Here is a 13,858-nt window from a genome sequence, read left to right on the forward strand (position 1 = left end):
AGTCCTTCTTTTTTCTACCTGTGAAATACCTATTTATCTCTCAACACCCAGCTGAAAAGTTTTCTCAATCACATTGGAATGGTAGCATCTCCCCCTCGAAATAATAGCACATTGGACTGTTGATGTGACATGTGTACCGCTTTATGCTTAAATGTCCGTGTGAATGTCCCTCTCTTGTAGCAGAGATGGCTCTATCCAGTTTTGTGTCCTCAGAGCTTAGCACGACACCGTATCCAGAATAGGGTTTCAGTATACTTACATCTTAGTTATACTTCCCATTGCTCTGAAAAGGACTTGGGGCCGCTTACACAGTACGTGAAATAAAATAGGATAAATAAATCAGAGAGGAGCAAAATAAGGATATGAAGCACAAAATAAAGCTTAATATAATTCTCAAAGTGTGTGCAATGCAGTCCAGTACTCTGGTTAGAGTTAGTCATAATTTGCCCTGAAATCAATGTAGTCAGTACAGAGAGCTTGGCACTAAAGACAGCCAGCGCCGTGGGGTACAGTCAGCTAGTAACGCAGAATGATTTTTCTTGGTGGTCAGAGCTGAGGATACTTTCTCCAGTGGCTCATCCTAAAAAGCATGGTAGTGCCATGGACAGCATCATCAGCAGTACACGTACAAGGAAATAGGATGTCAAGTCCTCGGGTAGTTTGATAATTTTCCATGACACCAACTTATAGCATAATGCCAAAATAAAGTTCAGGAGAAGGGTCAAATAATGCAAGCTTGTAAGTTCTTGTTAATTAATGCTTCACTATACAGTTGATTCCATTTTGAATGTTTAACACATAATTGCTCAGCAATCTGGATGTTACTGTATTCCCCTACAAAGACAGTTTTATAAATAAACATAAATCAGGCTGTAAGAGAATATTTCCTTACTCTTGGTCCTCAGGGCAGAAGTAGCCACAAAAAAGCACCTCTTTGAAACCATATCTTGATTTAGTGTCCTCAGCCTAACAGGTATTGCAGTGTGGCCCAACAGAGATGGGTCTGTTAGATACTTCAACACCCAGCAGGGCTGCTGGCTCTAACACTGGGGTGTTGAGCTGCAGACACTAACTGAGGAGCAGTGTTGTGAAAGTTATTTGCGGTTCTGAGAGAATTGCTGTGTTGAAACAGGAGAAATTTTCAGAAGCTACTCTCAGTAGCTGGCTCCAGGATTGGGCTGATGGTATAACACTTATAAAAGGCAGCACGTCAGATAGAGAATTTGATAGGCAGAAATTAGGTAGCTCTGGCAAGTTATTTTTCAGTGGAAGACTAAGGGGTAAATCCTAGCACCTTAGCAGAAAAAGTTCTGTGATTTGGATTGGGAAGCCGAATTAGAAATAATTATAAAAGCCCAGTCATGTGTGAACTTAGACACAGTGAACAGACTAATTAGTGAACAGACTAATCTGCCAGGTACTTCTGGTAGATTTGAGTTTGGGTTTAGTTGGGCATCCAAGATCCCCTTTGTCTTCTGTAGTTAAGTACATGATTAAACAACTGAGTCTTGATACAAACATTCTGTGGATGGTAAGAGAAGAAAATTGTCCAGTCATTGATAACATTAGCTACAGAACCTTACATTTGGAGTGTATCCCGGCTTGGTTTGCTCAAAGGAGATGGGATACACGTCGATAAAACCGGCTTACACACGTAGGAAGAGGGTCAGATGAGAAACTCCTGGACTCTTAGAGCCATAGCTATTCCTTAAAGCTGGCTAATGGGTTTATGGGGTTGATTTTACTATTCTTTTCTCATTTTGAACATTTGAAAATTTTCTATATTAAAACATTTTTTAAGAAACAAAAGAAATGTGCAGGCTTTGATTAAGTGGATGTTGGAAAGGAAAAAGTGTCTTTAGGACAAAAGGAAGCATAGTTTTGTACAGTAAGTCGAACATTTAATTACACAAAGAACTGATATATGCTGATAATATACATTGATTCAGATAGCATGTATGCTGATCATATACACTGATTCAGATGGCATGTAGCTAAATTTGTGAATTATAGGTACATAACTTCAAAGAAACGAGGATGGTTTTTATTTATTTTATCTTGCCAAGGGATGAAAAGAATAATCATTTTCCCTAAAAGAAAATGTACACAGTTGTCATTTTGGAGTCTAACATAACCAGGCTTTGCTTTTTTTTTTTTTTTTTTGAGATGGAATCTCACTCCGTCACCCAGGCTGGAGTGCAATGGCATGATCTCGGCTCACTGCAACCTCCGCCTCCCGGGTTCAAGCGATTCTCCTGCCTCGGTCTCCTGAGTAGCTGGGATTATAGGCATATGCCACCACGCCTGGCTAATTTTTGTATTTTTAGTAGAGACAGGATTTCGCCATGTTGGCCAGGCAGGTCTCGAGCTCCTGACCTCAGCTGATCCACCCGCCTTGACCTCCCAAAGTGCCGGGATTAGAGGTGTGATCCACCACGCCTGGCCCAGGCTATCATTGTTATATCCAACATACACCCTCCTTTCTCTTAATTGTAGGGAAGACTTTAATCATTTCACAAGCAAATCCACTATGGATGCATGTCCCTACCCAAATTTGACTTTATACCCACATCAACTAAATTGTAGTTGAAATAAGTACTGAAGTAACCCTTGATTGGTTCAAGGCCAATTAGAGACCCTGCCCATGAACTTCTCTTTCCTGTCCATCCTCACTGAGGCAGGCAGCCCTACTACCCATCTTCCTATACACTACTTCTGCTTCTGAACTAACTTAATTATTCCTTTCTGAAACATCATTCTGCCTAGGGAATCTTTTCATTCTCTTCAGAGAAGTCAGTCTTTCCTGGCAAGTCTTAGTTCTACTTTCAAAGTTTAACATTTTCGTCTCTAAACATTCAGCCCCTGAATCTAGTCCACTTACAGCCTCCACATTTACAGAGTACATTCCAAAAGGCTGAAAACAAGGACTTCAGCCTCACCTTGAACTAAAGGAAAATGTAAGTGTCAGCCAGGACTAGGGGAACAACCAGGGGACGTAACAAAGGCCAGAATCAAAATGAAACCCACACAGTGATGGCACTGGGATCAGGAATGTGTAGATAGTAGATCAGAATCCAAAGGCAACAATGACATTAAAAATTTAAAAATTATGGTCTGAGGCACAGAGCCATGATTCCAAGATAGATACAAATGATTGAAGCAAAAAGTAGCAGCAGGTAGGCCAGTTAAAATAATGAGAAAAGGTTGGGCATGGTGGCTCACGCCTGTAATCCCAGCACTTTGGGAGGCTGAGGTGGGCGGATTTGAGAAGAAAGTATATTCTGCTGTTGTTGGATGAAGTAGTCCATAGATGTCAGCCAGTGATTTGTTATTAATCTTGTGAGTCCCGGGGAACCCAGAGGAACTCCCTCTTCAAACAATGTTTTAGCTGAGTCTGCATGTGTTGGGGAGTTCTCCAAATTAACTCTCATGTAGTATATGATGTGTAGTAAAGGGAAGACTTAAAATGTGCTCATTCCAATGCTCCATGTATATGACTGAAATCCAGGAGCAACTGCAGCAACATTTTTGCATTTAGACCAATAGAGGCTTTGGGGGAGGAGCATTTTCTTGCTGGCATTCTTTAACATTGCCAGGGCATCACCACGAAAATAATGGTCAGGCACGGTGGGTGACACCTATAATCCCAGCATTTTGGGAGGCTCAGTCGAGTGGATCACCTGAGGTCAGGAGTTTGAGACCAGCCTGGCCAACATGGTGAAATCCCGTCTCTACTAAAAATAAAATTAGCTGGGTGTCATGGCATGCACCTGTAATCTCAGGTACTTGGGAGACTGAGGCAGAAGAGTTGCTTGAACCAGGGAGGCAGAGGTTGCAGTGAGCCAAGATCACACCACTGCCCTCCAGCCTGGGTGACAGAACGAGACCCTGTCCCAAAAAACAATAAATAAATAAAAGAATGAGAAAAGAGTACTTACTAAATTGTTAGTGTTTTTGTCTCAGTATTTTAAGTTTTAGACCACGCTCCATTTGAAAAACTGTTGGTTGCTGCTTATTGAAAGAGGTTAGGTGATAGAGTAGAAAAGGCCTATTAAGAAAATGCAAGATTATTTCTAAATGATTTTTGAGGTCTAACATTTTTTTGCCTATTAATATCAAAATTAATGTTTTCCCCTGAGCGCACACAGACTGGCAGGGGTGGACACCACAGAACCATGCCGGGCGGTGGGGACCACAGAACCATGCCGGGCGGTGGGGACACCACAGAACCATGCCGGGCGGTGGGGACACCACAGAACCATGCCGGGCGGTGGGGACACCACGGAACCATGCCGGGCGGTGGGGACACCACGGAACCATGCCGGGCGGTGGGGACACCACGGAACCATGCCGGGCGGTGGGGACACCACGGAACCATGCCGGGCGGTGGGGACACCACGGAACCATGCCGGGCGGTGGGGACACCACGGAACCATGCCGGGCGGTGGGGACACCACGGAACCATGCCGGGCGGTGGGGACACCACGGAACCATGCCGGGCGGTGGGGACACCACGGAACCATGCCGGGCGGTGGGGACACCACGGAACCATGCCGGGCGGTGGGGACACCACGGAACCATGCCGGGCGGTGGGGACACCACGGAACCATGCCGGGCGGTGGGGACACCACGGAACCATGCCGGGCGGTGGGGACACCACGGAACCATGCCGGGCGGTGGGGACACCACGGAACCATGCCGGGCGGTGGGGACACCACGGAACCATGCCGGGCGGTGGGGACACCACGGAACCATGCCGGGCGGTGGGGACACCACGGAACCATGCCGGGCGGTGGGGACACCACGGAACCATGCCGGGCGGTGGGGACACCACGGAACCATGCCGGGCGGTGGGGACACCACGGAACCATGCCGGGCGGTGGGGACACCACGGAACCATGCCGGGCGGTGGGGACACCACGGAACCATGCCGGGCGGTGGGGACACCACGGAACCATGCCGGGTGGTGGGGACACCACGGAACCATGCCGGGTGGTGGGGACACCACTGAGCACCTTCCCAGATAATGGTCTAAGTACATGATCTGCACACATAACTCTCTGTGGTTTTTTTTTCTGAAACCTTTGCTTCTCTATGTTTTGCATGGAGATAATATTACTTGAAGACCAAGTGCTGATGCTAATGGGAAAAACGACACTGCCCCCAAACAACTGCACGATACGTTTTTGTTACTTAATGGGGCCTCATTTCTCTCCCCTTCTTAAGGAAAAATTATCTAGAGGTAAGACTGTGGACAGTGTCGAGCCAGGTCCTGGTGTCCTGAGGTTGAGCGTTGTTGTTGACTGCCTGTCCTCAGGGAACTCTCCTAAAGCTCTTGTAATTGATCTGCTCTCTTTAGCCCTTTGCTGGATGAAAGATGTGGAGGCTGAATGTACCCTCAGAGGTAGTGTAGGCAAGAGCAGCTTTCCACAGACTGTCAGATCTGTCCCCTCAGCCTGGAGAGCACCAGTTTATGTACGCGAAATGGTGAAGGAGGCTCCCCTCGAGCCTGTAGCACCCCAGTATTCCTCTTTAGCAATATTCTTGAATGGTGCTGGGTTATTAGGAAGTGTTCGAGTGTTAAAGTATCACTTGGGATCACAACTGACCCCCAGAAATTGTGTGGAAATATATACCAACTCTCCATGAGATGATGCCCTCCGACCTCTCTGTATGCCATATTTGGTTTACCTTTTTAAGAAAGAGTAGGATAAAAAGTTATGTGAGACTCTTAACGTGTATTTTCTCTTTGTGAAATTGGCTTTTAGAATTATCCTTTTAGTGGAAACGTATGGAATAAAAGGTTGTAATTCAGTTATCATTATTATTATGTTGCTGGTTCAGCCATTTAGGAGATGATTTGATGAATGCCACTTCACTAGGTACTTAGAAGTGTGGCAGTGGTCGCAGGCAGACATGGCCACAGTGGGCAGCACTGAGATGTGCCCAGCAAGAAAGGCCATTAGCAAGGAATTGGCAGGTGTGATTAGTGTTGGGATGGGGTTTGGGGAATCTAACAGCAGGGCAGCCTCGGCCTATCTTGGAAGTTCAGAGAAAGCGTCCCTGAAAAAAGTGTTTGAGATGGAGAAAAGAGTTAAAGCTAGCTGGGCAAAGGGGGATCCCAGACAGAACAAAGCCCCTCAGTGGACGTACACAGCCCATTCTAAGAATGAAGAAACCAGGTATGACCTGAGGTAGAAGGTAAGCATGAAGGCAGTATATGGGCTGGCCAGACCAGGAGAGACCTTGAAAGCCGTGTTGATGATAATTGGCTTAATCCTAAGGTCTAGAGGAAACCAATGGAGAGTGATACAGTCATGGAATCGACGGGATATATGTGCTTGCTGCCATGTAGAAAGTGGGTGAAAAGAAGAACAGTTGTTACAAGTTGTGATGGTTAATATTGAGTGTCAACTTGATTGGATTGAAGGATGCAAAGTGTTGTTCCTGGGCATGTCTGTGAGGGTGTTGCCAAAGGACATTAACATTGGAGTCGGTGGTCTGGGGAAGGCAGACCCACCCTCAGTCTGGGTGGGCACAATCTAATTAGCTTCCAGCGAATATAAGGCAGGCAGAAAAACGTGGAAAGGCAAGACTGGCCTAGCCTCCCAGCCTACATTTTTCTCCTATGCTGGATGCTTCCTGCCCTTGAACATCAGACTCCAGGTTCTTCAGTTTTGGGACTCGGACTGGCTGTCCTTGCTCCTCAAGCTTGCAGGTAGCCTATTGTAGGACCTTGTGATTGTGTAAGTTAATACTTAATAAACTCCCATATATTTATCTCCTATTAGTTCTGTCCCTCTAGGGAACCTTGACTAACACACAAGTATGCCAGTTAGGTTAGTTAGGTTTGTTGTCATGGTTCAGGTAGTGATAATGGCCCACTGGAGACTGGGCTGGTCGTGGGGGGAATGGAGAGAAGAATGATGCAGAGACGCTGGCTTTGTAACCGACAGGTTTTGCGTTTTGACAGTTGTTAAAACTGGATGATGAGTACATGGGGTAAGTTTTACTGCTCTTTCTAATTGTGAATATATTTGAATTTTTTCCACAATAAAACGTTGAAAAGAAGTGGACAGGTTATGTGGATCGAGTGGATTCACAGGAGTCATGAGTGGGAAAGCAGGAACTGAGTCCTGGGGCCCTGACAAGCTGCTGGGTGAGTGGTGGCACTTGCCAAGAAGAGCTCCAGAGAACACAGGACTGGGGAGCGGATCAGGCCATTCATGACATAAGGCTTTGGGAATCCCATGATGGCCCAGGGCAGGCCACATGGGCTCACCTAGGGGAAATTTGGTATAGACGTGAATGTGTCGGTCCTCAGTGTAACAACTGCAATCATGTAGGAGTTGAATGAGCCCTGAGGGACAAGCCTGGGAGATGTCCTGTTTCTTACATGTGAAAAGCTCCCATGAATACATGGAGGGTCCTGAGTCAAACCCATTACTACTTATTTTTTTAAACCTCAAACATTCGTTCTTTGTTTTCTTGAAAAAAAAAACATCCATTTGATCCAGCTGATCTCTCTCCTTACAGTTTTATAACCTCTCTTCATCGTTTACCTCCCGAATGTTAAATCTACTCCCCTTTTGTACATGTTTTCTCTATTTCCTTAAAATTCTCTCCCCTATATTATTCTAGTGTGTTGTCTGCTCCTTGACCAGTTCCTAAATGGCTTTTCTCTGAACCTCAAATGCTAAATTCACATTTTCAAGGCCAGATTTTTTTTTTTTTTTTTTTTAAAGAGTCTCACACTGTCACCCGGGCTGGAGTGCAGTGGTGCAATCTCGGCTCACTGCAACCACCGTCTCCTGGGTTCAAGTGATTCTCCTGCGTCAGCCTCCCAAGTAGCTGGGATTATAGGTGCCCGCCACCACCCCCAGCTGATTTTCTTATATTTTTAGTAGAGATGGGGTTTCCCCATGTTGGCCAGGCTGGTCTAGAACTCCTGACCCTCATGGTGCCCGCCTCGGCCTCCCAAAGTGCTGACATTACAGGTATGAGCTACCGAGCCCAGCCAAGGCCAGTGTTTTGACACACTTCCCTTAGTAGGTTCCATGCGAGTCCTCCCATCTCACCAGCCAGACTGCTGTAGTTGAAAGCATTTTGGAATTGGAGTCTAAAGACTTCTTGACTCCTGGAGATGTGGCTTTCCATGTGAGAAGCTGTTCCTGGCATTCCTTGGGAAATTGGTATTTTTCCAAATTCCAAATCTGACGAAAAATGGCCAAAAAATTTTGAGAAAATTCGGAAAAGTATTGTAATTCGGAAACATTATAGTCAACAGAGAGATGTCACTGGTTCAGAGGAGTCCACCAATGACAGATCGCAAGCAAGAGCGTGGAGTAAGTTGATGCTGGCGTTTTCGGGAAAGAGGGTGAAGGCGTGTGGCAGGGAAGCCATGCAGGCTGAGTGGTCAGGCTGCCAGGTGGGCAAGGCCTTGTAAGATGGGTCTGTAGCCCCTCTGCTGCTAAGGGTGAAGTCATTCTTGCAAATAAAATAAGTATTAATATTTATATACATAACGTACTACACATAAATCCTGCGAGTGGTCTTCCAAAAAAATAGCAAGTTTTGGAAGCAAATTGAGTCCTTAAATTGGCAGTTTTGACACGCAGTTCTTTGTAGGGCTGTTAACTTGTTAAGAGATCCTGCATTTTACCGTATTCGAAAACTACCCAATAACATTTCTAGCACTTTCTAGTGTTTGAATCCTCGCTGTAGGCTGGAGCACTTTGTAAATACTGTAACAGAAGGAAGGCAGAGAGAAGTATATCTGAATGTTCTGGAATAATTTGATGTGAAATCTGAAAGTGATCTAAAATCTGAATTGGCAGAAGCAATATCTATTTCAGTGGCAAAACCACAATTAGGTCAAGCAGAAAATATTTTCATTGTTTAAAAGAAGCAAGCTTATATGAAATAAGATATGGCCCAACTTGGAGGTGCTTCTGGTTCACTCTGAAGATTAAGACCATCCAGGCAAAGTGGAAGAAGTTTCCCTACGTCTGGGATAGCCATGAAACAAAGAGCAAGGCTATCTGGAAGTGCAGTTAACGCTCTGTGTGTTTTAACATTTTTAAGATGGTAATTTTAAAATAGTAAATATCTGCAATACTGCCTTTGAATATTAAGTGATTTTTATTTGGCAATTATTTTGCATTAAGTTCCCTTTTAATGTTTTCTCTTATCAAAAGTTTATGTCAGGTGGAGACCATATTTGTATCTTATTGAACTTACTACAATATATTCATAATAATAATAAACCTTGCCTTTATTGTATAGAGCTTTTTTTAACAGGAAACTTCTGACTCCTAGTGTAACCCTGTTGCAGAAAAATCATTCATCCTTACTTTTACACGTTATTTTTTAAAAACAAGTAAATCAATCAAATGTTATAAAAAATGCAGACTAGGTAGAATTGGGAATGCTGATTTCTGGCACCTGAGCCCTGCAGATTAATGGATCGGTGTTGTGGAAACACGGGCGTGCCCCAGCGCCTGGGTCTGTGCTTGGCTAGGGGTGGTCGGGAGCTCCCTTCTACCAACCTTCCCAGCCCGGCTAGTTCCTGGCAGTGTGCTTAGCTGTGACAGACAGTTCCTCATCTGTAGAATGGGGATGAAAACAGCACCTGCTTCCCAGCGTGGGCTGTCGCGGCCCCATAAAGGGTGGTGGTGGCGCGCACTGCATGCCCAGCAGCAGCGCTCTTTTTCTTGTTAGCACTTAGCTCAGTCTCCTTTGCTTTCCATTGTCACTGCCTTCCTTTGGCCACAGCAGCCTCTGCGGCCAGCTTTCGCGTTGCATTTCCATGTTGTTCCTTGTTGCGGGGAGGCCCCTTTGCTGCCCTGCGCTGTGCTCTGCCCCTCTTCCCGTCCTGCGGTGAGGCCCTGACCCCTCGCAGCGCCACGCAGATCCACGCCTCTGGTTTGCAGTGGGTGGGGGACCAGTCAGACTCGCGCCCTGAGCCCCGCTTTCCCTCGCCTTGCCTGCGCAGCCGGGCTGATGACCGACCTGGGCGGCTAAAGGCCTTCTCCAGCTGAAACAGTCCAGACTGTTTAACAAGGAGAAATTGGCAAAGCAGAACTGTCGCTTGGAAAATGCTGTTTTCGTGATCTCTGAGTTTTCACTGTTTTTAATGCAAGCTCAAAATCAATATTTAGTTTTGAGTGTGGAGAATAGATTGTTTTTTATGTATGTAAACAAAATGTCCTATGTGTTTCAGTGATGGTACCAAAAGTATTTCTTGATCTTATTTCTTAACTTTGAAAAGGTATCTATAGCTTTTAGAATATTTTATATACTAGTACATGCATTGTATACATTAATACACAATTTAATCCCCAATAACCACCTTTTGTTTCTATTTCTGCCCCCATTTAAGGACCCCAAAATGTATGTGCAGACAGTGCTTGATGTTCATAAAAAATACAATGCTCTGGTAATGTCTGCATTCAACAATGACGCTGGCTTTGTGGCTGCTCTCGATAAGGTAGGTGTGTGACGGTTGTGACTTGCCTGTAGTATATGTGGATGGGGCGTTTGTCTCTAACTGTATTCTGTGTAACACAGGCTTGTGGTCGCTTCATAAACAACAATGCGGTTACCAAGATGGCCCAGTCATCCAGTAAATCCCCTGAGTTGCTGGCTCGATACTGTGACTCCTTGTTGAAGAAAAGGTATTAAATGACCCTATGTTTTCTTAGTCTGCCTGTTTAAAATCTCAGCTTTTATATGAGGAATTAAAACTTACATTACATTTTACATACCTTAAATTGTAAATTTTGTGCCTCATGAGAAAATTCTTGAACGTAATCGTCTTTCCGGTTGAAAATCCACCTTCCCTCCCACTGGCTGTTTTGAAAACAGAAGGTGTCTCAGTGTATTGTGCGACTTTGGTTATTCTCCATCCAAGTACTAACCCGGCCCCACCCTGTTCGCTTCTGAGATCAGACGAGATCGGGCACGTTCAGTTCAGGGTGGTATGGCCGTAGATTACCTTTGTTGTTCTGTGTAGTTTTAAATTTGTTTTTGTTAGATGAGTTTCTGTTGCTGTTTCATATTCTTTACTTTTGAATCTCATTTCTCAATTGATATGTTTTCTAATCAGTGTATGTGTATTAAGATCTGGAAGCAAGATAATATATAGCTTTCTCCTCTGCGTTGTGTTTTTAAGTTCTCACTGATTGTTTTGTTTGTGTGTTCTGGTTTCTCTCAGCTTCTTTCACTTTAAGTTTCTTTCAGTTTAGAGATGCTCTACTCCAAATATCACAACAATACGTTTTAAAGATTTTAATGAAGGAAGCCAGTCTCCTTCTGGCTTTCTGTTGCAATAGTTTTCCCCACTCCCAAATTATACTGGTTTTGATATTAATAAATTATATTTGAAACAGCTCTTGAAGGCTAGCATAACCCCAATACAAAAGAGACCGAGAATACCCGCACATACCAGAATGAAAAGACTACAAACAAGTGTCACTTGAGAATAGAGTTGCAGAATTCTTAAGTAAAATATTAACAAGCCAGATTTACCTGTGAACTAAATAATAAGTCTTCAAAACATAGTATAGCTTTCTAGGAACGTCAGGATAACCCAGCAGTACCAAGTCTGATGTAGTTTACTACATTAACAGAGAGAACTGTGTAAAAACTATGTGGCCTTTTTGGTAAATGATGGGAGAACATTTGATGAAAGTCAATAGCTTTCTCTTAACCCAGTTTACCCAAGGCCAGTGAGAAACTCTTGAGTGTTTGATTTTTTTTTTTTTCTTGTTTATTGCAATAAACAGGAATATTTATTCCTGGGTTAGTGTGTAATTTAACAAGTCGGATCCTCTCCAGAAATGAGAAGGGGCTTTAAATTGGAAGGCCTCTTATGACTTGGTTTCATTCTGGGGGGCTGCATATTGTGACTATGGAGATATCCTACTGGGTCTTCAGTTTGTTTGACAGAACACTTAGTATCGTGGGGTTTTTTTGGTATGTTTTTTTGTGGTTTTTTTTTTTTTGGTTTTTTTTGGGTTTTTTTGGTTTTTTTTTTTTTTGAGACTTAGTCTCACTCTGTCACCCAGGCTGGAATGCCGTGGCATGATCTCGGCTCGCTGCAACCTCTGCCTCCTGAGTTTAAGCGAGTCTCATGCCTTAGCCTCCTGAGTAGCTGGGACTACAGGCATGCCACCACACCCAGCTAATTTTTTTTTTTTTTTTTTTTTTTCAGTAGAGACAGGGTTTCACCATGTTGGCCAGGCTCGTCTCCAACTCCTGACCTCAAGTGATCCACCCACCTCAGCCTCCCAAAGTGCTAGGATTACAGGTGTGAGCCACCTTGCCTGGCCTTAGTGTCCTTTTTATCCCTTGTCTTTTCATAAATGTCCCTCGTCAAGTCTACTGATTACTGGTTAAGGCCACTGATGCAGACAGAATGGCAGAGACATTTCCACAGCATCTATTTAACGAGTGTGTGTTGGGCGCGTGGAGTCAGGGAGGCACTAAGTTAAACTGCTCCAAGGGAAGAGGAACACCCCTGACCCAAGAGTGCCGAGAATAGGGCTGGCTTTTCTGAACCAACTGTTCTCCAGTTGGAGACACATCTTCAGAGTTTCTGTGGTGGCTGATTCGTTTTCTATGAATCAGGGGTGTTGTTTATAAAGCAGTCTTGTAGAAAAGACCTGTACAAAACTTCATCTACCTTTAAGTCACTTTTGAATTATTGTTTGTTCATAGAGTGAATCAGTTGTTAAAGGACAATCATCTCTTGTACATATAACTACAGAGGGCAGCAGTTTAGTAGGAATTTAAACCCCTTCATTATCTTTAATGACTGGGCCATGAAAGGGAATCTATGTGCCTTTTTATTTCTCCAAAGTTCAATTACAGCGGACTAGAAAGCAATTGGTAAAGTGAATTTCCTTTACTGAAGTTTAAGTGGATTATCTTAAAGGCAAACTTCTTCAGAATGTTTTTGGAAACGTTTTATAAATATCTCCTGTTGGTTTTCACCTTGGATATTCTAAATGACTGTTTCATAATCTGTTCTTCAATGATGAGGTTATGGTATGAGATTGCCAATTTGTAAGGAAAGTCAACCTTCCCTCTTCCTCTGCACTCATCTGATGAGAACTGATCTTTTGAATGCTTGAACCTGCTTTCTGGCTGAGTGGTGCTTGTTTAAATGTACTGATGTTTTAAAACATGGTATCTTTTTTAAATTTTCAGTTCCAAGAACCCAGAGGAGGCAGAACTAGAAGACACACTCAATCAAGTGGTAAGTGCTTCATGATCATACCCATTTCCAGTAGCTGTGTATTTCACAAGCTGTTTGTCATGTTATTTATAGAGGGCCTGTGAAGTGTAAAAAGTAATAATCATTGATTTTATTTTGAATCTATGGTTTTACTTCCTAAATTGAGTTACTACTTTTAGCATTCAGATTTTTCTCAGTAATAGTCCAACTCACTGAATTAAGGGATTCACAAAACTTTCAAGACTCTGGGGTGGAGTTTTTGCCATCATAAACGCTGGCGTACAGACCTGCCCAAAGCCAAGGGCACATCTTGGCTCCTGGCTTGTGGCCGGTGACAGTCGGCTCTGCACTGTCGGCTTGTGTGTGTGCTTATTAAGTGTGTTGTCTCGGTGGCTTTGCCAGATGGTTGTCTTCAAGTACATAGAAGACAAAGACGTATTTCAGAAGTTCTATGCGAAGATGCTCGCCAAGAGGCTCGTCCACCAGAATAGCGCGAGTGACGATGCCGAAGCCAGCATGATCTCCAAGTTAAAGGTGAGTTTCATCTTCCTGAAAAATCCCAGCTTCCGAGTCATTATTAAAACAGCTCTTAGTCTCTCCATGTTATGAGGCAGGCAG

General features: G+C 44.0%; 1 protein-coding gene across 5 annotated transcripts in view; it reads left to right on the forward strand.

Annotated features, from left to right (window-relative positions):
• Positions 1-13,858, forward strand: part of CUL1 (cullin 1) — a 103,769-nt gene that overhangs the window by 75,393 nt on the left and 14,518 nt on the right. For all 5 annotated transcript variants that reach the window (XR_003118493.1, XM_025378530.1, XM_025378529.1 and 2 more), the window contains exons 10-13: positions 10,382-10,489; positions 10,570-10,676; positions 13,213-13,261; positions 13,643-13,774. Coding sequence is in view for 4 of the 5 variants with exons in the window: in XM_025378530.1 (XP_025234315.1) it covers positions 10,382-10,489; positions 10,570-10,676; positions 13,213-13,261; positions 13,643-13,774 (396 nt within the window). In the remaining variant the exon portion in view is untranslated. The remainder of the gene's footprint in view (positions 1-10,381; positions 10,490-10,569; positions 10,677-13,212; positions 13,262-13,642; positions 13,775-13,858) is intronic.

Source organism: Theropithecus gelada, chromosome 3, assembly GCF_003255815.1.
Source record: "Theropithecus gelada isolate Dixy chromosome 3, Tgel_1.0, whole genome shotgun sequence".
Lineage (NCBI taxonomy): Eukaryota > Metazoa > Chordata > Mammalia > Primates > Cercopithecidae > Theropithecus > Theropithecus gelada.